Consider the following 22,472-nt stretch of genomic DNA (forward strand, 5'->3'; position numbering starts at 1 on the left):
CTAATTACCGGTATCATTGCCTAACCTCTCTCAGATCACCTTACTTCTTGAAGTTTCATAATTAATCAAGACGGCAATGCCAGCATCACTGAAGTTGTTGTACATCAGCTTTTCTTATAACACCACCACTGAAGACAACAAAAAAGACTCTTGAAGCTAAGTAACTATAACTCAAGGGAATTCTCTCAAAGGTGCCATATGTATAGCTTTGTTGTGATTTTGAGAGGGCAGATGACAATGTTTGAACGAGGATATATTGCAATCTGTGGTGTGTGAGGAATGGACATCATATCCGAAATAATTAATTTTGTAGTACTGAGTCAAACGGAGATCGAAGAAGAGATGGTGACTTTCCTTCGATTCCCATTGAATTGGAAGTTTGGAAACAAGTTTTACTGTAAGTTTTATTTAATTAAGTACTTTGTCTTCTTTATTTGGCTAAGTTATTCACATAGGATTATCTTTCAATGTAGAAATTATATTTATTTTATATGTTATGGAAAAAAAATATATTTTATTCAAAGAGTATAATATACTACACACAAAAAAAATACCAAATAAATAAGTAAATATATATTTATTCTTTTATTCGAAGAGTATATACTACAAAAAAAAAACCCAACATTTTCTTTTATTCGAAGAGTATATACTACCAAAAAAAAAAAAAAAAAACCCTAACATTTTCTTTTATTCAAAAAAAAAACCCCGTACATTTTCTTTTATTCGAAGAGTAAACTAAAAAAAAAAAAAAAAACAAATTAAATTTATTCAAAAAAAAAAATACATTTTCTTTTATTCAAAAAATAAAAAAAAAATAATGTCACCGGTAGAGTATCGTTCAGAAAGCAGTCATTGGATGCTTGCAGTCAGAACATGCACATGATCTTCTACTTGCTATTCCGATGAAGGGACTTGGACAGCGTATGTCGGTGGTAGAGTATCGTTCTATTCTCCAGTACCATCTCATGATTTCTTTGTACTTTGATGGCGATCTATGCCTTGTTTGCAAAAAGAGTTGACTAGATGATTTCAGGGACCATGAAGTATATTGTAGACATTTTCCAGGTTTCAAATACCAACATGATCATGTTAGAGATATTTTATGTGATGCATTTTGGAGGGCTGGGGTACAAGTGAATATCGAAGAAGGCTCCTGTGAATTTTCTCACTGATCCGAATGAGGGGAGATCGACACTTCGGCCTGCGGATGTATTGATCTATAGTTGGTCTGAGGGGAAGCATGTGTGTGTTGATGTAACTGGAGCCTCTCCATTGGTAGGGCTTGGGAATGGAGTCTTTGAGGTAGGAGAAACAACTAATAGAGCAGCGATAGAAAAATTGAGAAACACAAGGAGGCTTGTAGTACTAACCAGCATTGTTTCATTCCTTTCAGTTTTGACACTTTTGGTTTCTTGGCACAACAGTCTGTTGAGCTTCTTAAGAGATTGCAGAAAGTTATGGACTACAACGTAATGACAGTTGATTCTAATGAGTTTGTTTTTAGGAGGATAGGATTTGTCATTCAGAAAAGACTTGCGACACAATTTGTGGCACGCTTGTCGTAATTATTTGTAAAACTCGTTATTATTATTAATAGAATTTCCACTTAAAAAACAAAACAAAACAAAAAAACAAACAAAGTTTTATGAACTCGCACAGCTTTAAGAGTATGCCATTCGGAACAATCTTAAAGCTATTTGGCTTATTTCAAAACTCTGGCTTAGTTGTGTGGGTTTTGCAGTCATGTATATAATATCATTGTTTCAGCGAAGCTTCACTTTTGATGGCCCAACGTGCATTGTAAACGAGGCAATCTATGAATTTGAGTAAGTAGTATAATAAGTGAGAGCATAATTAATGATTGTATATATTGAATTTTATCAAAGCCATGTAACTTCGCATTGTTGGTGGCAGCTCACGCACTCTTGGAAGGCCTCCTTTTAATTCATATATTTGATTTTTTTGGTAGACCATAATACTTGATTCTCACCACATCAAGAAGAAATATGTTAATGTTTGGCAGTTGTTTAGTTTAATTATTGATATAGTTGGTAACTTATCATGTATGGACAAAAATGTGTAGTGTATTTTTATTATGTTGTTAAGGTCTCCGTAGATACAGATTAGTATTGCTAGCTATCGACTTGAGAAGTTGAGAGACACGGGCTTAAAACCAATAACTAGAATAAAAAGATTGGACTTATCCTAATTTTACTACTATTTTATTTATTTTATTTTCTTTGATCAATTTAAATACTGTTTCAGAAATAACTTCAATAGCACGTCGTGCCTTCAATAATACCTAGAGTGTAAATATTGAACATATGCCACACATACAACAACGTAGTATAGTACCACTTCAAAATAAAATGTTTACAAATTCCCACATAGCTTACACATTTTAAAATATTTGGGTGTACTAATATTAATACCACAAACAACATAATAAACACCTCATAACAAACCGTATCGTAGGCACGGGTAATACCTAGTATGTCAATATAAGAAAGAGAGTATGTGTTTATAAGAAGGGGATGGTTATATGAACTTCATTTAAAATGATTCCAAAGTTACTCCACTACTAAATACATTGAATTAGAAGCTGATTTTTGGTGGAGATGTTCTCACACTATATAGAACATCCACACCAAATATCAGTTCATTTGAAAATATACAAACTCATTAAAAATTGTTTGGAAAGTTACAAAATTATTCAACGCCCTAGTTATTTTTTTCATATTCTCCATCATATGATGTACATCTCCAGAACAAATTAGCCCTCAAATCATCTTGTAAGTCCATTTTTAATAATTGGAGTCACTATAAGGTGGAGTTCATATAACCATCCTCTTATAAGAAAGTCGATCTTCGGTTTCTCTATTAAACTTCGAGCAAATGACTTACAATCTTCTTCAACTATTATGCCTTTTTGCAATAAGTAATTTTGTTTGTGTTTATTTTTTGAGTTAAATATTTTTATTCATTTCTTGTAGTATAGCCGTATAGGTGTGTACTACTATATATTATAATATATATTAGCCATTTTTCCCCGTCACTACACCAGAAAAGACGTTTACCAACAGCTATATCCGTTACTTATATTTTTACTAACGGTTATATACGTTAGCTCTGGGGCGTCACTGTCACTTGGGCCAAATTTAGTAACGGATACAATCGTTACTTAAATTAATTTTAGTAACACTTATATCTGTTACTATAATTCTTTGTAACGGATAGTCAACTGTTGATAGCCCATTTAATCTATTCATTTCTAACAGATGTATGTGTTAGTAACATTTGGTGCTGCTTCAGTTACTTTTTAGCAGGAAAACAATTTTCGTATGTCACAGATATATTTGTTAGTAATATATGTGTCACTTGCTATTAATAACGATTTTTGTAACGAAAATATATGTTACTAAACTTTTGTCAAAAAAAAAAATTATTTTTTTCCCAGGTCAAAAAATTTCCACTCTGCACATCTAGCTCTACCACATATGAATATTCCATCTTATAGAGATATCACATTCCACAAATTTAATCAACATATAATAACAAGAAACAAAAACACCAATCAATTAAACATTATTATAAAAACATATACTGGCCATTTTACCCCGCGCGCCATGGCAGAGATTGTTTATTTAATATTGAAAAAAACCCGTTTAAAAGAACAGGGAAAAATAAGATTGGGTGTTGATTGAGATAGAAAGAAGATAGTTGATGAAGACTTGTTCAAGGTTTTGCAGGAGTTTAATTATGAAGAGTTTTAATATATGGAACTTGTCGAAGGCTTTTCGGATTTTTAGGTTTCGTAGTTTGAAGTCAAATGGTGTTTTTGGTTAATAGTAGTCGAAGGTTTTTTGGATTTTTAGGATTCCTAGTTGAAATCGAAGTTTTTTTTTTTTTTTTTAGATTCAAATTTTGTATTTGAATGATTCGTAGTTATCGCGAATTGGTTTAAAGATTGGGCGTGTAATTGTGTTGTTCTTATTATATGTATCCCGAGAATATCTAAACAATCGCGAGCAAATCCAAGGTCTGATGTAATTTGTAGTAGGGACTGACTCGCAAATAATCAACATATTGTCATGACTTTTAATTAACTTTGTGTACCCACTTAAAAATTGTGCTGACTCTATGAGCATTCCAAGAGAATGGATATTAATGTAGGTAGGATTAAGAAAAAAAAAACCGCCTAGTGCATAGCCCGTCTAGGCATTAGGCGTTCTCCCACCGCCCTACTACCGCCAAGCCTTTTTTTTTAGAACACAGAGTACAACTGAAATTGTCAAGCCCAAAATTTTGTTTTGGACCTACATATCGTTATCTTTCTGGTTCTGGGCTTATCTTTTTAAGATATAGTTTTCAAGTCCATACTCCATAGAGTAACGTGGAGCAAAAATGGGTTCTCTCACACAACCATCTTCACTCACACTCTTCCACACATCCCCACACTCTTCAATTCCCTCTCGCTCATTCTTCCCTCGCCAACAACAACACCGCCGTTTATGTCTCACTGTAAAACCCCTTGCTTCAAAAACTCAAAACACCACACCACAAAAACCAAAAGAGAAGAGCCATAACAATGAAGTGCAGAAATCTAAACCAGAAGGCACCATTACTCCACGTTCACAAGACTTCAATGCTTGGTATCTTGACGTCATTCGTGACGCTCAGCTTGCTGACTATGGTCCAGTTCGTGGTACCATGGTTATTCGTCCTTATGGCTATGCTATTTGGGAAGCTATTCAAGTAAAGCCTATTTCTTTATCCAAATTTGTATGTCTTCTTTTTTTGTGTTTCTGAAATATGGGGTTTTTTTTGTGTGCAGGATTATTTGAATGTCAAGTTTAAGGAGACTGGTCACAGTAATATGTATTTCCCCCAGGTTTGAATTCATCTTATGTGTTCATTTGAGGTTTATGGTATTTTTAGTAGAGATTTCTTTTTGGATAATTTTTTTTTTCCTATTCTGGCATTTATATATTAAATATAAATGGAGTTTTCCATTGTTGTTCCTTGGGTTGTTGGTTTAATCAGGGATGGATGTTAAACTAATAGGATAGTTACATTTCCTTCACTATTGTAGTTGATACCGTACTCATTCATAGAGAAAGAAGCTAGTCATGTTGAGGGTTTCAGTCCAGAACTAGCTCTTGTAACCATTGGCGGAGGGAAAGAACTTGAAGAGAAACTTGTGGTAACTTTCTTTCTTGAATTTAATACTGATCCTAGTTTCTCTAATTACAAGTATATGAAAAAGCCTCTCCAGGCCCGAGGTTTTTGGTTTTGATTCCTGTTACTTGCACTTTTTGAGGTACTGGCAGGTGCGGCCTACTAGTGAAACAATTGTAAATCACATGTTCACCCAATGGATTGATAGTTATCGTGATCTTCCCCTTATGATCAATCAGGTGCAGTAATTTTGTTGCTTGTTGTAACCTTTTTTCCCTTGTGACGTGTGAAATTGGAAGCAGATACTAATATGTCCCTCTTGTTATATCTAATTTATCTTCAGTGGGTAAATGTCACGAGATGGGAAATGCGCACGAAACCATTTGTGAGGACTCTTGAGTTTCTGTGGCAGGAGGGTCATACAGCTCATGCAACTCCAGAGGAGGCAGAGAAGGAGGTTTTCTAAGTAGACCATCCCAAGTAACTTGACTGCAGTTTTGTTGTAAGTTTACTTAGTTTATGTTGTTTCACTGCAGGCATTACAGATGATTGATGTCTACAAAAAATTTGCTTATGAGGAAACTGCAATACCTGTTATTGTTGGTAGGAAATCAAAGGCTGAAACATTTGCTGGTGCCTCAAGGACCTATACAATAGAGGCTATGATGGGTGACCAGAAGGCTTTACAGGCGGGAACTAGCCATAATCTTGGACAGAACTTTTCTCGTGCCTTTGGAACAAAGGTTTTTAACAAACTTTTCTACCCATGTCAGTAAAGGTAGAAACTGAAATTGCTCTCATTTTTTGGATGTAGGCAAGTATCTGTATGACCCTTGTCCAGTTGTCCTTATGATAATTTTTTTCTTAGAATTTATCCTTTTTGGTACCCTGGTTCTTACACTATACGTCCGATGCGCTTGAATTCGAGTCACCACCTGTAATTATGAAGAATGCAAAACAAACTATTTTGGCTAACCTTATTGCTAAGTTTTAATACATTAGTTTCACAATATAAGTGTATCTATGAGAGTACTGTCGGAGGGTTATGATCATACAGCTTGACATAATACATGGCATATGGGTATTCAATCTCTAATATTAGTCCCAAATTGATGTTTCATGTTTGGATCAACAGGGAATTGGAAATAGGTTCATTTTCTATTTTGAGATTATATAGTCCACAGTTACTTTTTATTGTTTCTAAGCTATTATTAATCTCAAAATTTGGGTGTCAGTCAGTTATTGTACATTTTGCTGATAATTATTTCTACGTAAATTAGGCATATATTGATATGCAAATAAGAAAAGAGACTGAACTTGTGTCTTTATAGATGCTTAGCATCCTGCATCCCATTAGTTGTTTTAGAAATCTTTTTATGTTGGTTATTTGTCGGAGAGTAATTTTCAACTCAGGTTTAACAAATTATGTTTGTGCACGACAGTTCACTGATGAAAATGGACAAAAACAACATGTATGGCAAACATCATGGGCTATCAGCACACGTTTTGTTGGTGGTATAATCATGACTCATGGAGATGATGCTGGTTTAATGCTTCCTCCAAAGATTGCTCCAGTACAGGTAAGTCTGCGGCTATCTACAGTTTTACATTAGCCCTCATCGGTTGATTGTATGAGCTCCACTTGGTATGAAACCAACCTATATTACAAGTGTGGTCATTAGTTCTGACTCGTCATAAATATCATTCCAATTCTGTGCTATGGATGGAAAATCGATTGAGTTTTTTTTCAGTTTTAAATGGAAGAGAAAATTTCTTTCATACTTGCATCATCTTTGATAGATAGTTGTAGTGGAACTGCCTTTTTATATGGCTACAACTCGTATTCATTTTAACCCGGGATGATGGTGGGAATCGATCCTAAGATCTTTGCTCCAGCTTCCCAAGGCTTGACTGGTACCAGGACCAAGGCCCAACAAATTGATTTCTACCCATTCCGTCATATGTCCCTGATAGAATGGAATATACTGAACCAATATTTCCAGGTCAAGCCAAAATGGGGGTAAAAGTTGTGGATGCATATTGGAAGATTGGTATCAGATTCTCAAACTTTCTGATGTGGAATAAACGAGATTTTGAAGAAAAAATGTGGAGATCTTCAAAAAGGAGGATTGATTTAAGGAGGAAGAAGATTGAATAGAAGAATTACTAGGTTACATGGACACGGCAATATCTGAAAAAAATGTGTGTCGACACGGCTAAAATCGGCGAAATACGGCAGACCAAGAGTAAAGAAAACTGGTTACTGGTCGAGAGAGGACAGAAGACTAGAAAAGGTAAGTAAAAGAAGAATAAGAAGAAGAATGGTGCAAGCTTTTCTTTTTTCTTCAATCTGGTTTGTATTCACGTGAGTCATGACTGGGACAAACTTAGAAGGAATTGAAGTTGAGTGGGCTTCTTTTAGATGGGCCTTGCTTTAAAATTTTAACTAAGAGTCTCATATAAGGTCTTTAAAGTTTAAACACGACCCATACTTGTACAGGTGGTCAATTTCTATTTATGGACCTTGAAAAAACTTCTAATTTAATAAATTTATAATTATTAAAAAATTAATTAATTAAACCTATCCGTGTTCCCGTGTCGATCTCCAATAGCTAGCCGTATCCGACACCCCGTATCCGTGTCGGACACCGACACGTATGTCCGTGTCAATGTAACCTAGAAGAATTGTAGAAGTTGAGGGAGAAAAGTATATTAGGTTTTGGAGATTTGATAGTTTGATAATTGATAATTGAATTCCTAAACTAAACTACAATGGTCTCCTTATATAGATAAGCCATACTTGATAACCAAGAAACCTAAACTTCTATATCTAACCTACACTTCTAAAGCTAATTAAACTCTAAATAGAAAATACTAAATATTCCAAATTCCTAATAAATAATAATTCTACTTTGAAAATAATAATCTTAGCACAAAAGAAGGAATTATGGTTAGAAAGAAGGGCTAGTAATCCTACATCACTTTCCTATATATAGGGATATTTTCTGCGTTCACCAGGACTACCAATGCCCTCAAGAAACCTTAATTTATTTGAGTTTGACCAGCAAACTTTTGCTAGATTTGCTTGCATTCAAGCAATGCCTAAGATAAATTCAAACTTTGTGGGGGCATACTTGTTGTTAATAGTGCTGGTTTCTGTATACATTCTTTTGAAATAATGGTAGGTGCTAACCTTTGTTTCATATTGCTATTTGTAATTTTTCAATCTATGGATCATTGTTAAAATGGCGATTTTAGGCGCACATTAAGGCGAGCAAATCACCTGTGTCTTGAAGCTGTATCCCCTGAAAGCTTCCAAGAATCTTAAAGCTTAATGCTAATTGGTATAGACACATGCATATATTCTTAAATAGTTCGACAAATGTGGAGTATGAATGTATGTTTGATAATACGCTTTGTGAGTTAGTTACTTATCTTTGTATTAAATATTTCCAGGTGGTAATTGTACCAATTTGGAAGAAGGCTGAGGAGAAAGCAAATGTACTTGATGCGGCCTTATCTGTTGAGAAAATATTAAAAACATCTGGGATCAAAGTTAAATTGGATGATTCGGAACAGAGAACCCCAGGATGGAAGTTCAATTTCTGGGAGATGAAGGTATACACCAATTCACATACAATTCTTGTGACTATTGAAAGTTACTTGTTCAATTTGTGTCAAACTATTACCATGCAGTATGCATATACAGAATTTGTTCGCCGCTCCCTTGATATTGATTGCTGGTTGCATTTTTTGATAGTAGATTTCCATTTCTCCATTTCCTTACGATAGCCATTTCTATTCATCAGGGTGTTCCCATACGGATTGAAATTGGGCCCCGTGATGTTTCAAGTCAGACTTTAGTTGTATCAAGGAGAGATGTTCCTGGAAAGCAAGGGAAAGATTTTGGCATATCTATGGAACCTTCTATATTGGAGTCTTATGTGAAGGACAAATTAGAAGAGATCCAGGCATCTCTTTTGGAAAAAGCAAAGGCGTTCAGAGATAGGTAAATTTTAGTTCTTTATAATCTCATGATATTAATATGTCGTTCTAGAAATATCGTACATGCATAGTACATAATTATTGCTACTTCCAACTTGGGAAAGCAAACCTGATGCAATCGCAATTGCAATTCAATTCAATCTCCAAAACGAACTTGGCCAAAGGCCTACATAAGTATTTATAGCCTTCAAAGGCTAACAATTTAGAAACCAATGGAAAAGGAAACTAACAAAAATACCTAAATGCATAATTAGAAATATCCTAAACAGAAAGTATCCTAAATAATAATAATGAACCCTATATCACATCAAAACCAGATCATCTTGATAATGTGAATCTCCATTTCGTTATCAAATATGTGACAAAAATACTTTGTTCTTGAAGAAATTGCCATGTTGAATGACTGCTCACGTTAGCTAGACTTGATGTAATGACCTAGTTGCAATGAAGTTAGTCAATGAATTTGAGTTACAGGCTGAAGCTCTCAAGACGGAGTTGTTGTTAGTTTACCTTTTACGGAAATGTACAGAAGACAGCTAGTATGCCTTCGTATTTAACTCAGTAACATATTGCTAGGTAAACTTACTGATTGAGCCACATAGTTGGGTCTGTGTTTCCTGGAGGGTTAGTATGGACTGGAGTAAACATATAACTGTTTGTTTGGTCATTATGTGAGCTTTTATTTGGTAATGGATCAGGATAACAAATATGCAACTGTCCTTTTTACTCTGTAGTCCTTTCCTTTTCTTGTATCTGCAAATGGGCAAGGGGTAACAATTTCTGTATATTCATTTTGCCTTACTTTTTTAAGAATCTTCTTCACTAACAAGAGATCATGCTGCAGCAATATTGTGGACGTGACCTCATACGACGAACTCAAGGTGGTGATTTCTCAAGGCAAGTGGGCTAGGGGTCCTTGGTCAGCAAGGTAATATTTTCCAAAGTGTGCACATAGTGGCATGTATTTGGTTATAATAAGGCCTGAATTCACATGTTGGATGACTACTGGTTTATAGAAACTATGAGTCCATGAGATTTTTTGTGGCATCACTAGATTTACTTCTAGGATCCCGTTGTTAAGGCTGAAATTGCTATAGCAAGTTTTTCTTTGATTAATGCGTATTACCTTTCTTTGTAATTCTCTATCAATGAATTTAAAGGAGGGTGCTGAGGTCAACAGAAAGATTGAAGTTCTTGACAAATATAATTAGTTGACTATAGTCAAATTTTGCTGATATAATGCATTAAGAGTGTGCGATTATTGTTTGAACAGTGACTCCGAAGAGTTAAGGGTGAAGGAAGAGACTGGTGCTACCATTAGGTGTTTCCCATTTGAGCAGCCACAGGGGATGAAAGCATGCCTGATGACTGGCAATCCAGCAGAGGAGGTTGCAATATTTGCAAAATCCTACTAAAGCAGGGTAGTTTTTGTAATCTACTTAGAGTAGGTAGTCATAAGATATTTTTTCCTTATTGAGTTCTGTATGTATTTTTGTAGTTTCTTATGGTTTTGAGTTCGTTTCCCAGTAAATTCTCAGTGCAGGAATTAGAGGAAACCAATCAATACACAGCATAAAAGTTCGAGTGTAATTTAATGGCGGTAAGAACAGTTGTCTTCTACGGTCCATACTGTTTAAATGCGTCGGGTTTAGGTGTAATTCAGATATTCTATTCTCGATTTCAAAATTTTGTCTTCACTAAGTTAATGAAATAGGACAAAAAGGACAAAAAATTGTCCTCACATAGTTTAAGGACAAAAAAAAAGAAAAAATCACTCTCAAACCAATTTTTTCTTATAATCTACCAGGACCGGTTAGATTTTATAGATTTTAGAACAAGTATACCTCTTTTATGCGAAATTAAAAACCCGGGTAGTAAAAATTCAAGTTTACTTTTGGCCTTGAAAAAAAAACCTAAATAATCCTAAATAACCTTGATCCAAAATCAAAACAACTCTTTGATTTTTGGAGCCCCGATGTAGTGTTTGTTTATATCTTAACATGAGTTATGAATAATGTATGATTAATAAGAATACATATTGGAGTATGTTAATATATATTTGGGGTATGAATAATTATTGTTCATATTTTAACATAAACTATGAACAATCTCTATTCATATTTTAATATAATGTATGAGAGATGTTCACTTATTTGGGGCATGAACAAACATTGTTTATACATGAAGAGACATACCAAAACCACAGAAAAAATAAAATCGGAAAATATTAATTTCAAATCCAATATATTTGTCATAAAGTGTTATTTTCACCCGAAAATTGGGTTTGGGAGTGATTCGAAAAAAAAAAGTGTCCTTTGTCCCGGAATTCTTGTTAATGAAAACATATCTTCTATTATTAGAAGATGGAGAGGCTAGATGAGTGCTCTATTGTTCAATAACAAATTTGGGACTTTCAGAATTGTCAAAAAAAAAAAAAATCCCATACAACCGCTTCTTCAATGTTTTCTGCCATTGAATGAGGACTGTGGTCTGGTGGTGTGTGAGCAAAAAAAAAAAAAAAAAAAACTAGGCATCCAAAATGCTATATAAGACGGTATCCAAACCAGTGTTTGCAATTTTGAACAGTATACCTGAATTCCTATGAATATCCCTCTTTTCTGAAAATAGAAAACGAACAACGAAAAATAAATAGACTCAAATAAATATTGGGCCGTACTTTCATTAGTTCTGAAATTTGGTTGGAAACATTCGGAATAAATATATCTTAGGGCTTCAATACTTCATAGCTTGCTTAAGATTTCAATTGTTTGTTTACTTTTTAAAAATGTCTAAATTTACACCAAAGATTAAGACTTAGTTCTTAGCTTTAAAATTGGAATAATAAAGAAAAATGGTTTTATTTTGTATTAATAGATGCTCTTTATGAATAAGAAGATGTCTACGTATCCAACACTATGTTAGTGAGACTGGAATTAAGTCACACATAGCTCTAGAGAATGGCTTTTATAGTCATTGAGAATGAGCATCAGATACGACACGTGTAATGACGAGTACATATGTGCGGTCGAGATGAATGACATCTATTTTGAGAGGTATGTGGATAGCAGTTGTAGGTGTTTAGGTCTATTTGAGTTGGTATAGGGTGTAATGATGATATTCTCCGAAATGATGGTGTATGGCTATAATAGTGCATATATTACGGTGGGAAATGAGATTAAGGATATATTAGTAATGATGACAGTAGTATGTGATAATGTCACGAGATAAAATCGAGTGACGAATCACTGAGTTGCTGATTATACGAGTGTGATGGGCGTTCGTACGTGTCTAGGGGTCACATTATATTGTGGGAGTCGTTGCACGTGCACATCATGTGATTTGGTGGGATGTCCCTTACATTTTTCTATCCAACTAGTAGGGCAGGAATTGGGTCGGGTTGACCCCAAATTCGATTTGATCCGAATCCGAATAGTCAGGTTGATTTTCATATCCGTTTCTTTATTCGGGTCTGTCGGATTCGAGTTCGAATATAGTTTTTAGGTTTTTTTTTGAATTTTTAGTGTTATCCGATCTGGTTAGTCAGGTTCGGATTGAAGATTTTAGTTTGATTCAGATTCGGATTCAGATATTATCAAACTATTCATATTCGAATTAGGATATAACCATATCCGACCCGAAACCGACCCGTTCCCAGCACTACCAACTAAAGCAACTACTCAAAGTCTCAAACACACAAAAACGGTCCTGCCTGCGTATGGCGGGAATGAGATTCTTCTAATTCGTGACGGCGGGTGCATAAAAAAAAATCAAAATGGGCCTCCATGAACCGGAAGAGGGTTTGATGGATTGGTCTTGCCGTCTTGGTCAAAACTCAAAAGGGAGGGTTGGTCTGTTGCTTTTCAGCTGACAGCCAACCATAAACATAGTAAAAGCATCACCGATCATACAAAAGAAACACGACCCCACTTCATCCAATTCACACTGACATTATCAAATGGGCAATAAAATTCATCATCCTCAGACCTCAGTCGGTCACTCCCACACACACTCTCTCTCTCTTTTCCTCTGTTTTATTTATTGTTTGTTATCTCTCTTTTATCGCTCCCACATCTGTGTTCTCGTATCCATCGCCATTACCTCTTTTTCTTCATCAAAAACAAAACCCACTCTTTCTCTCTCCTCTCATTTAACAAAAGGACAACATTCACAGGTAAGTGACACCTCTTCCCCCCTAGTTATTACAACCAACGCTTTATTATTATATTATTATTAAACGGATAACGGCACTACTATACTTCATTCATGGCTGCTGCCGCCCATCTCAAAACCCAAACCCATACCCAAACCCACTCCAAACTCAATAAACGTCGTAAACATCGTGAAACTACTATCTCCACTTCTGCCTCCTCCTCCTCCTCATCTGATCTTCACCACCCCATCATTGTTTCTTCTCCTCAAACCTCTTGGTGCTGCTCCACTTCAGCCCCACCCCAAGATCAAGAAAAATACCCAACCTCTTCTTCTTCTTCTTCTTCTACATCTTCATTGACATTGAAGTTTAGATTCTCACCTGGGAGAGTTTCTCCAGTTATGGATACTTCCAACTCTTCTTCTTCTACAGCTCCATTTGGTGTTGTTGGGGGTGTTGGTGTAACTCCTTATAATAATTCTTCATATCCATCAAGTTACACTGACTTCAATTCTGCTCTAAATGCTGGACTACTAAACCCATTGTCACCACCACCACCACCACCTCTTCTAGACAAAGCCCGAAGCCCAACTCTTTTCGAAATGATGTCGAAAGAAGTAGATTGCCATCCTAAATCTCAGATGCCAACTTATAATAATAACAATAACCACATCCCCATTATGAATGGAAAACCACCCCACCCTATTTCGGTACAAGACAAGCAGGTTCTCTTGCAACAAAGATTGGCTGAGATGGTAGGGAATATAAGTCCTGGGAATCAGTTTAATGATCCCGTCTCGAGTGATGTTAAGTTAACTTTGAGTTCTAACGATGGATTGAGTGTTTCCATGAATGTTCATAGACAGATCCTTGTTGCCCATAGTCGTTATTTTGCAGCTGAATTGACCGATAGTTGGTCCAAGCAACGGCGATCGCTGCCACATATTGTGGAGATATCAGATTGCGAGGACGTGGAAGTGTATATTGAGACGTTGAGGTTGATGTATTGTAAGGACATTAGAAGGAAGCTCATGAAGGAGGATGTTCCCAAAGTACTAGCCATCTTGAAGGTGATATTCTTTTCCAAGTGCATTAAAGTTTTTCTATGTTTGCAATGTTTATTTGAGGAATTAAGTTTCTATGTTTGCTTAATTTTTAGTACCAACTGTCAAGTCCCTTGCGTTGGTTTATTGTATATTGAGAACTTGCTTTGGTGTTTTATGTGATTGAGATTGTAATTTTGAGGTTTCCCGGTTATATACCTATGTTCCTTAGGTTTGTGCTGAGATTGTATTTGAGGCTGGAGTACTATCTTGTTTGGAGTACTTAGAAGCAGTTCCATGGGCTGAAGATGAAGAGGAGAAGATAGCATTGCTCTTATCACGTCTTCACCTAGAGGCGGTTGGAGCAGGGGAAGTTCTGAAGAGAGTTTCAGCTGAAATAGTTGCAGAGCCAGAAGAAGGGTGCAATAATGAAGAAGTTCTTTATAAGCTCTTGCAGGTGGTTCTTGAGGGCAAAGACGAGAAAGCAAGGCGGGAAATGAAAGGGTTGGTGTTAAAAATGCTTCGTGAGAATTCATCTCAGAATGACCTTAGTAAGGAGTCGTTGTACTCAGCTTGTGATGGGTGTCTGCAACTCCTCCGGTCGCATTTCATCCGTGCAGCGACATCATCTTCATTGGACTCGAATGATGTGAATCAGATTGTTCGACAAGCTGATAATTTACATTGGATTCTTGATATAATGATTGATAGACAGATTGCTGATGACTTCTTGAAGACATGGGCTGATCAATCTGAGCTATCTCAACTGCACTCTAAAGTTCCTGCAATCCACAGATATGAAGTGAGTCGGGTTACTGCTAGACTGTTTGTTGGTATTGGAAAGGGGCAGCTTGTGGCTTCAAAGGAAGTAAGATGCATGCTTCTGCGAACATGGCTGGAACCATTCTATGATGATTTTGGTTGGATGAGGAGGGCGTCAAATGGTCTTGACCGGCATTTAATTGAGGATGGTCTTAGCAACACCATTCTCACTCTGCCTCTAGCTTGGCAGCAAGAGATCTTACTCGCTTGGTTTGATCGGTTCTTGAACTCAGGTGAAGATTGCCCCAATATACAGAGAGGGTTCCAAGTTTGGTGGAGGAGGGCTTTTTGGCGCAGATATGGTGAATCTGAGCAGCGTCGCTTGTGAGAAATCACAAAAATCCTTGATTCGACAGAAAGGTTCCAATTTTCTTTTTCTTTTTTAGATTGAACTCTCTTCGATGTCATACTTTTGATGCTTTTACTCATATTTATTAATTCATGATTACTCACTTGTATTATTTGTGTGTTCAATACATGTAAGATTGTGCCATGTCCTGACACGGAGAATTCTAATTTTCTTTTGAGAATTTATAGCTGCTTGCTCAATCCCTTGTTATTTCATTTAGTTTTATTTTATTTTTCACTTCTAGACTGAACTACCACTTTGTGCTTAATTTGGTGTGGCATGCACCTCTCTGCACTAAGTTGGTGAAACTGGATGCTTCGTGGCATTTTAGTTGGGGTGGTACTGGTCTGACTTTTAATAGGTTGCTTTCTCGTATTTTTCATTTTGTAATGCCTGAGTGCCCAGAATTATTCCCTTCATATATGGGCATTCACATTTCTTTCTGGGTAATAAGATCTGTTGCAAGCAATACGCCTATGTATTAGGGGTGCAAGTGGTTATCCAAATATTCGAATCCGATTCGAATTCGTATTCGAAAAATCGGATATTATCCGAAAATTTCGGATTCGGATTTTTTTTTTATGTCCGAACTGGTTTCGGATACGGATTCAGATACTAACATATCCGCATCCGATAATATCCGATCCGATTTAAAAAATTAATAGTTTTTATATATAATTTATTTATTTATTTTTTATTGTATAAAATATTATATAAAATCATAAACTAATAATATAAAACTATAATAACAAAATAATAATAATAAATGACAAATATATATATTTATACTAGTTTTTATAGTGGTAAAATGAATTATTCAAAGCAAATAAAATTTTAATTAATTTTTATTTTTGGATCGGATATTATCCGATATCCGTTTTGGATATCCGAAATCGGATTCGGATAATTTTTTTAATATCCATCGGATTCGGATTCGGATATCGGTATAAATTTTCGGATTCGGATTCAGATACAAACATATCCGCATCCGAACATATCCGTTTGCACCCCTACTATGTATATACAATGAATATTGAAAATGCAGACCCAGTTTAGTTTCCCAAGTCCTGAGAAATATAATTGAATCTAATATTAGTCATCTAGGCAGGCAAAGTAAGAGGTCTACAAAAATTTCGTGCAAAGGAATATTCCCAAGACCTGATCGAAATTTGACGTAGATTCTTGTTGTCCATGGACATGGTATTTTGTTTGTCTCTAGTAACATATGCTTCAATTAGTCATTTTACACCCGAAATGTCTGAAGGGATTACAGATACAAGAATGAGGAGGGCTAGCATTGTGAGATCAGCAGAGTTTTTGAAGACACATATTAAGAGGATTTCTGGTGTTTTTATATTCGTTGTGGCTTTCTTAAATATGAGTTCCTGGATTATTGAAATGAAAGGAGTGATGCCTTCCATCACTCACCATGCCAAGGGTGGCATACCTGCACCAGAATTGTCTTGTGTCACCCATGTAGGCTTATTTAATATTTATATTAATCTTGGTAAAACGTTAGGGTTGAGGATCCTTAGTTATTTTGCAAGCCTTAGAAAATGACTTGAATTCGACGGATAAATCAAGTCGCTCCACTGACGAGGGAGCTGAAAGCATCTGGTAAAGCTTTCTGGACCAAGTTCCTTCCTATGTTATGACAGCACTTGGGCTCTCTGGCTCCAGATAACCCTGTTCGAACTTATGGGAAAAGGGTGTCATTGCAGCTTAGCAAAGCCTTGTTCGGACTTGTAGGAAAAGGGTGCCATTGCAGCTTAGCAAAGCTGGGCACCTTGGTGAACACTTTTGCAAGGTAGAAAACGGAAGAGAGTGGACATACTTTTAATTGTGATTGTAAGAACTGCATATACCGATCAATTAAGAAGAGATACAGACCAGGAAGCATTATGCAATCCCAACATGTTATACAAAGAGGAAAATGAAGAGGTGGTAAAGGCTAGAAGCGTAGAAGAAGAGCCCAAACATCTTTCGCCGTATGCGGTTGGCACTAGTCAGTACTCCATAGTCACCCACATTGCTAATTGAGCATCCAATGCGAACTCTAGCTACTTGGTAAGCCAGTTTTGTCCCATTTTAGCATCAGAATTACTATAGATCCAGCTTTTAAATTTTGAAGCATTGAAGTCCTTTAAGTCATTGGTAATTTTCGTGAAATTGTGCTTCCTTATCTGTATTCAGAAAAATGTTGTCTGGCGTATTTTTTTTCCGTACCAGAGTTGGTTACCTTCTGGTTGGTGAAGGGGATTTAGGTAAAGGCGTAAGTTCATTCCTACAATCCTACATAATGTGATTGCGAAGTAATGTCTGTTTTATTTACATTAGTTCTTTGAAAGAATTATGAAATCAGTATGATACAGTAGAAATATCCGTTATCATCAAGTGAAAAGGAAGCAAGCTTCACCAGTACATGTGAATATGTGGTCCATGTTTCCTGGTCATAAACACACGCCATTAATTGGTATTAATTGCTGAACTTGTATTGTTTTGTTCCTTTTTTATTCATGGTAGAGAATAGAGATCCTGTTAAAACTTAAACGTTCACTTGGAGAGGCCACTCAAGTGAAGTCTACTATCCACCTTCAGATGTGGTCCTAGAATGAAGATTCCAGATAAACAAATCACCAGTTTTCACCGTAAAAATCTTCAATCAGAAAACTAGCACTGTACACAAGTAACAACTGAGAAGTGACAAGTAGATCAATGTTTTTGCCTTTTTGGTTTGACATTTAGTTCAGAAGATTGCTTCGAGAGGACCCTTGGAATATTTGGCAGAAGATCCTGCTGAGAAACTCAGTGGAATGTAGATGGAAGAAACCTGGCATATTGATTCTTGATGCAGCCAATGCCACTGTCGGTCAACTTTTTATGATACTTGGACAAGGAAAACACAAGCGGATAAATGATGATCCAATGAACTACGGCTGATTGTTGGTCTCGTTTTTGTATAATGATAATTTTGTTTTAAGCTAAAGTACTGGAATAATATTTAAACATTTCTAACCTTGTGTGTTTGTGTGTTTGTTCATCAACAAATGAGTAGACCATATCGTTAGAAATGTTCAGTTTGAACTTTGAACCATAGCTCAGGATTTCGGAATTTCCGACATATGCCACCTAAATGTCGAAATATATATATCCGTTACTTCTGAAATCCGATCGGTTACTAAATGGTGTGGTCCGTTAGTTCTGAAATCCGATCGGTTGTAGCCAAATATACGATGTAGCATAGATCATGCGCTGTGAACAAAGTCATTACTATGTGACCGAGCCATATCTGATACTTGACGCTGCACTCAGAGGTGAGACCTATGAGTTGCGAAACTGAGGATCCTCGAGCCACTGGAAAGAACAGAAAGGCAATGCATATGTTGCCAACGATGCCCAGTATTAGAGCTGCACTACCCAACCTAGCTTGCCACCTACCAAAATCAGTCCACCATGCTACCATCAGCCCTATACCAATTCTTCATATATACTGACATCGTCTGTAAAGTAAAACCTATTTAGCACTCCAAAATACGACGAATTAGTCTTACCAATTATACTCAGCAGCCATTTGTTCTTATATGTATTGGTAGGCAAGATGATTCATATCGTTATAGAACCCAGAAAGACTAAGAGAAGCAAGAGCTTTATTATTGCAAGAAAATTCTTCTTCATCAGATTTTTTTTTTTGGATAAACTCTTCATCAGAATTGGTTCCACCACTTTCTAGAGTCACTTGAAGTCTTTGAGTGTCACGCGCGAGTAAATATTCTTCTTGTACTACCTTTTTCTTGCTCGCATTACTACTTCAGACTTTCAGAGTGAATCTATCCCGAAACTGCGAGAAAATTTCACCCATAATTTTTCATAGGATTGCGAACTGAACTGCTATGGAGGATGGTGAACAAAGTAGTAAGTGTAAAACGAACATCACTAGAAGAAAGTAAAACATGTCGCACGTCCATCTGTTTACACAAGTTTGCCTCCTGATAATTCCATAACAAAGACGTGTGTGGAGAATCCAACAACATTCTCATTATAGTATTTAGAAGATCACAATTGTTTATTCATTCAACAACCATTACAATCAGCTCTACAAATTACAAGCTTTATTAAAACCTTCAACCACTATGGACTATTTTTACATGTCCTGTGGAAATGGAATGAAAATATTTACAGAAATCCTGCTTTAGGAAACACAGTTCAGGTTCTAAGAACCTAGTGCACAACCACTAATACCATCCTCCGCAACATCTTTTGAATTCTCCAAGAGTACGGATTTACTTGACCAGTACTGCTGAAACCTTTGCCTTGCATACTCCATGTACTCAAAATCGATTTCATTTACTTTTTCCTGTTGACCAATAAAATGAACAAGAAAGTATTATCAGGGTCACAGGCTGCCAAAAGAACATGAAGGTAAGTGAATTTTTTTTTATCAGGTACTGAAAACTATTGGTATTGAATTTCCTCCATATAGATAATCTGCCTCATGTGTGCGTCTGTCCACGGAAATCATGAAAACAATAACAATCCATCTTACCGATATTATTCCCCACAAACCCCAAAATAGATGACTAGCAAGCGTATACTTCTCTGCATCTTCGACCATCTGCTGCACCACAACATTGCTAGGCTCATTGCCTATATTATAATGAAAATTTCATATTTTCAACGTTAGTAAGTCATTCTTATTGATACCATAATATGGCCACAATATCATTAAACCATTAAGATGTTATTGTCCATGATCAGGAAAATCTTTCTAAATTCAGTCACATCTAATTTGGATCAAGTCTAACACATTTTAGGCCCTACTTGTATATACACGTCATTAAATTGCAGAACAAAACCCGACTAACCTGAAGAACTTAGATATGCACGCACAAATCTCTGGCGCTCCTCCAAACCTGTTGCACAGGCAGCCCATCATGAAAGTAATTAGATATTGCTGAAGTGCAACTTTTTATGGTGCGTGTCTAACGTGCTTTAGCACTATAAATTGGACGCATTTATGAATTACAGGAAATAACAGATTTCTCAACTGACCTGGGTATTTATCATAATCTAGAACATGAGGTGTTTCAGTATGATAATCTGCAGCCATTTCACAAAAGTGATTCGCAAGATCAAAGGCTACAGGATTGTAACACGAATACTCATAATCCTGTAAAGAAAGGAATGGAATCGGAATTGGAATCGGAATCACGATCACATTTGACAATATATACGGTACAGACTAGCACAACTAACCATTTAGCATATACTGCAACCATCTAGAATATGTAAAGAACAACCTAACTAACACAATTAAATTAACCATTTGAGGATAACTTACAATAATAGTTATTGATCTGGTCTCTTCATCGATCATGATATTTCCATATTGCAAGTCATTGTGACAAAATCCTACATTTTGGTTTTCCCCTGACAGCTCCTTTTCCAATAGCGAAATTTCCAACTCTATGGCATCCAACCTAAATGCTTTCGCTTCGTCAGGAGAACACAGACGCTTGGATGCACTCAACCAATTTCTAGAGAAAAAAAAAAGGTACACAAAATTTACCCCAACTTACAAAATTGGCATGAAAGGGAGCTTAAACTTTGGTGAACATAAGCTTACCTTAATCTGTTCCAGAGTATTACATTCTTGGGACCAGGCATGTGAAGATCATGGAACTCCTTCAGTTTGATTGCTATCAACGCAGATATTTCTGGATCACGCAAGTCACATGCTGATAATGTCTAAAACATAGTAAACAAAAAATACATGACCATTACTCGAAAAAAAAACCCTATTGTAATTAGACCATTAGAATCCAACTGAGCATATTTTGCACAGAAATAGTGAACGCGAATTTACACAATTCTAAACATTCATTACAATTTTAAGAGATACATCAATGTGCATTACCAAAAGAACATTAATATATACAAATGGTTTGAATGTTTGGTAAGGATTGGTTTTATAGGTTGTGCAAAAGAGAGCAATAAAACATCCAAATAAAAAGCTTAGAATTAAAAATCGAAATAAGCACATACCCTTGCATGTATGAACTCCTCAACACGGCCATTAGGAAACCGTCCCAAAAGACGAGGTCCCTGGCCATGCTTTGACATGCATTCAAATGTCCTAATCTCGTCACTCCTGTCAAAGAAAACCTCCACACCTTCACCGTAAATCCTAAGCAAAACTTTTTGAGGAAGTTTTCCTTTCTCTGTCGACCAATTTACTTGAAAAACTGCATTAGTCATTGCTCCCTTTATAGGTATCACCTCCAACGTACTAGAATCTATTACATCGTCCCAAGCTGAAGCCAATGATTGCAATATCTTTTTTGCTTCTTTAGGAAGACCACCATCATTCTTTACACCCATGACCAAACCTTAAAATGCAATAATGGGTATGTGTACTCGCTGTCTACCTAGAAGTTATAAACGTTACGAGAAGAAAGCAGAAAACAGTGGGGACTTCGATTTATGCATGTTTATCATAGACACGATTTGGACACGTGGAAAACAAAACTCCGCACGCGTTTGATATTAATACGCGACTTGATTTTGCTTTTTCAACGTTCGCAAATAAAATTTCGATACCGTGGTTGATTCTCCAACGATGTGGGTTTGTGTTGACGCATAATTTAATTTTAGTTGTAATGAAGTGCACGTTTATTATTTATAAATGAATTCCATTTGTTTGATGTTAGAAACAAGGATCTACTAGCATGTATCATTACGTACAAGTTCTCAACTGACTTGATTCCACAGGTTTGGCATGAGTTTGGCGTAGAGCTTAACGTTTCCGTAATGACATCTTTCTTTATTTTTATTTTTGTTTGAATGTTTGATAAACTTTATTGCAAAATGTAGACTTCAAGTATTTTCAATTTGTATTATGAAAAACGACTAAAAAGGTATTGAACAG

The 22,472-nt window shown here is 36.0% G+C and overlaps 3 protein-coding genes across 4 annotated transcripts; 2 read left to right on the forward strand and 1 right to left on the reverse strand.

Moving 5' to 3' along the window:
* Positions 1–4,370: 4,370 nt before the first annotated feature.
* Positions 4,371–10,810, forward strand: OVA6 (Class II aaRS and biotin synthetases superfamily protein). Its single transcript, XM_086596519.1, has 11 exons — positions 4,371–4,755; positions 4,835–4,891; positions 5,093–5,203; positions 5,331–5,417; positions 5,522–5,635; positions 5,715–5,921; positions 6,621–6,758; positions 8,635–8,796; positions 8,988–9,187; positions 10,028–10,111; positions 10,457–10,810. Exons 1-11 carry the CDS (start codon positions 4,405–4,407, stop codon positions 10,596–10,598), a joined length of 1,653 nt encoding a protein of 550 aa, XP_086452645.1. The 5' UTR covers positions 4,371–4,404; the 3' UTR covers positions 10,599–10,810.
* A 2,353-nt stretch (positions 10,811–13,163) lies between these two features.
* Positions 13,164–15,747, forward strand: LOC147513466 (BTB/POZ domain-containing protein). The gene is made up of 2 exons (XM_086596521.1): positions 13,164–14,403; positions 14,609–15,747. Exons 1-2 carry the CDS (start codon positions 13,447–13,449, stop codon positions 15,524–15,526), a joined length of 1,875 nt encoding a protein of 624 aa, XP_086452647.1. The 5' UTR covers positions 13,164–13,446; the 3' UTR covers positions 15,527–15,747.
* Positions 15,748–19,591: 3,844 nt separating this feature from the next.
* Positions 19,592–22,060, reverse strand: LOC147513467 (putative choline kinase 2). 2 transcript variants are annotated; one of them, XM_086596523.1, is made up of 7 exons: positions 21,590–22,060; positions 21,171–21,292; positions 20,886–21,081; positions 20,597–20,714; positions 20,410–20,457; positions 20,091–20,159; positions 19,592–19,901 (listed from the first exon to the last, which is right to left on the reverse strand). In XM_086596523.1, exons 1-6 carry the CDS (start codon positions 21,923–21,925, stop codon positions 20,125–20,127), a joined length of 855 nt encoding a protein of 284 aa, XP_086452649.1. In that variant the 5' UTR covers positions 21,926–22,060; the 3' UTR covers positions 19,592–19,901; positions 20,091–20,124. The 2 variants fall into 2 exon arrangements, with proteins under 2 accessions (XP_086452649.1, XP_086452648.1); XM_086596522.1 differs by having other exon boundaries at positions 20,091–20,191; positions 21,590–22,058.
* Between the last annotated feature and the right edge of the window lie 412 nt (positions 22,061–22,472).

Source organism: Coptis chinensis, chromosome 3, assembly GCF_015680905.1.
Source record: "Coptis chinensis isolate HL-2020 chromosome 3, ASM1568090v1, whole genome shotgun sequence".
Lineage (NCBI taxonomy): Eukaryota > Viridiplantae > Streptophyta > Magnoliopsida > Ranunculales > Ranunculaceae > Coptis > Coptis chinensis.

Coding starts and splice junctions, on each gene's coding strand:
- OVA6 (XM_086596519.1), top strand. CDS start 4,405: ATGGGTTCTCTCACACAACCATCTTCACTCACACTCTTCCACACATCC. Junction 4,756..4,834: donor CTATTTGGGAAGCTATTCAA/GTAAAGCCTATT, acceptor TTTTGTGTGCAG/GATTATTTGAATGTCAAGTT. Junction 6,759..8,634: donor CAAAGATTGCTCCAGTACAG/GTAAGTCTGCGG, acceptor AAATATTTCCAG/GTGGTAATTGTACCAATTTG.
- LOC147513466 (XM_086596521.1), top strand. CDS start 13,447: ATGGCTGCTGCCGCCCATCTCAAAACCCAAACCCATACCCAAACCCAC. Junction 14,404..14,608: donor AAGTACTAGCCATCTTGAAG/GTGATATTCTTT, acceptor TATGTTCCTTAG/GTTTGTGCTGAGATTGTATT.
- LOC147513467 (XM_086596522.1), bottom strand. CDS start 21,925: ATGGGTGTAAAGAATGATGGTGGTCTTCCTAAAGAAGCAAAAAAGATA. Junction 21,082..21,170: donor ATACTCTGGAACAGATTAAG/GTAAGCTTATGT, acceptor TTTTTTCTCTAG/AAATTGGTTGAGTGCATCCA. Junction 20,715..20,885: donor CCAGATCAATAACTATTATT/GTAAGTTATCCT, acceptor CTTTCTTTACAG/GATTATGAGTATTCGTGTTA.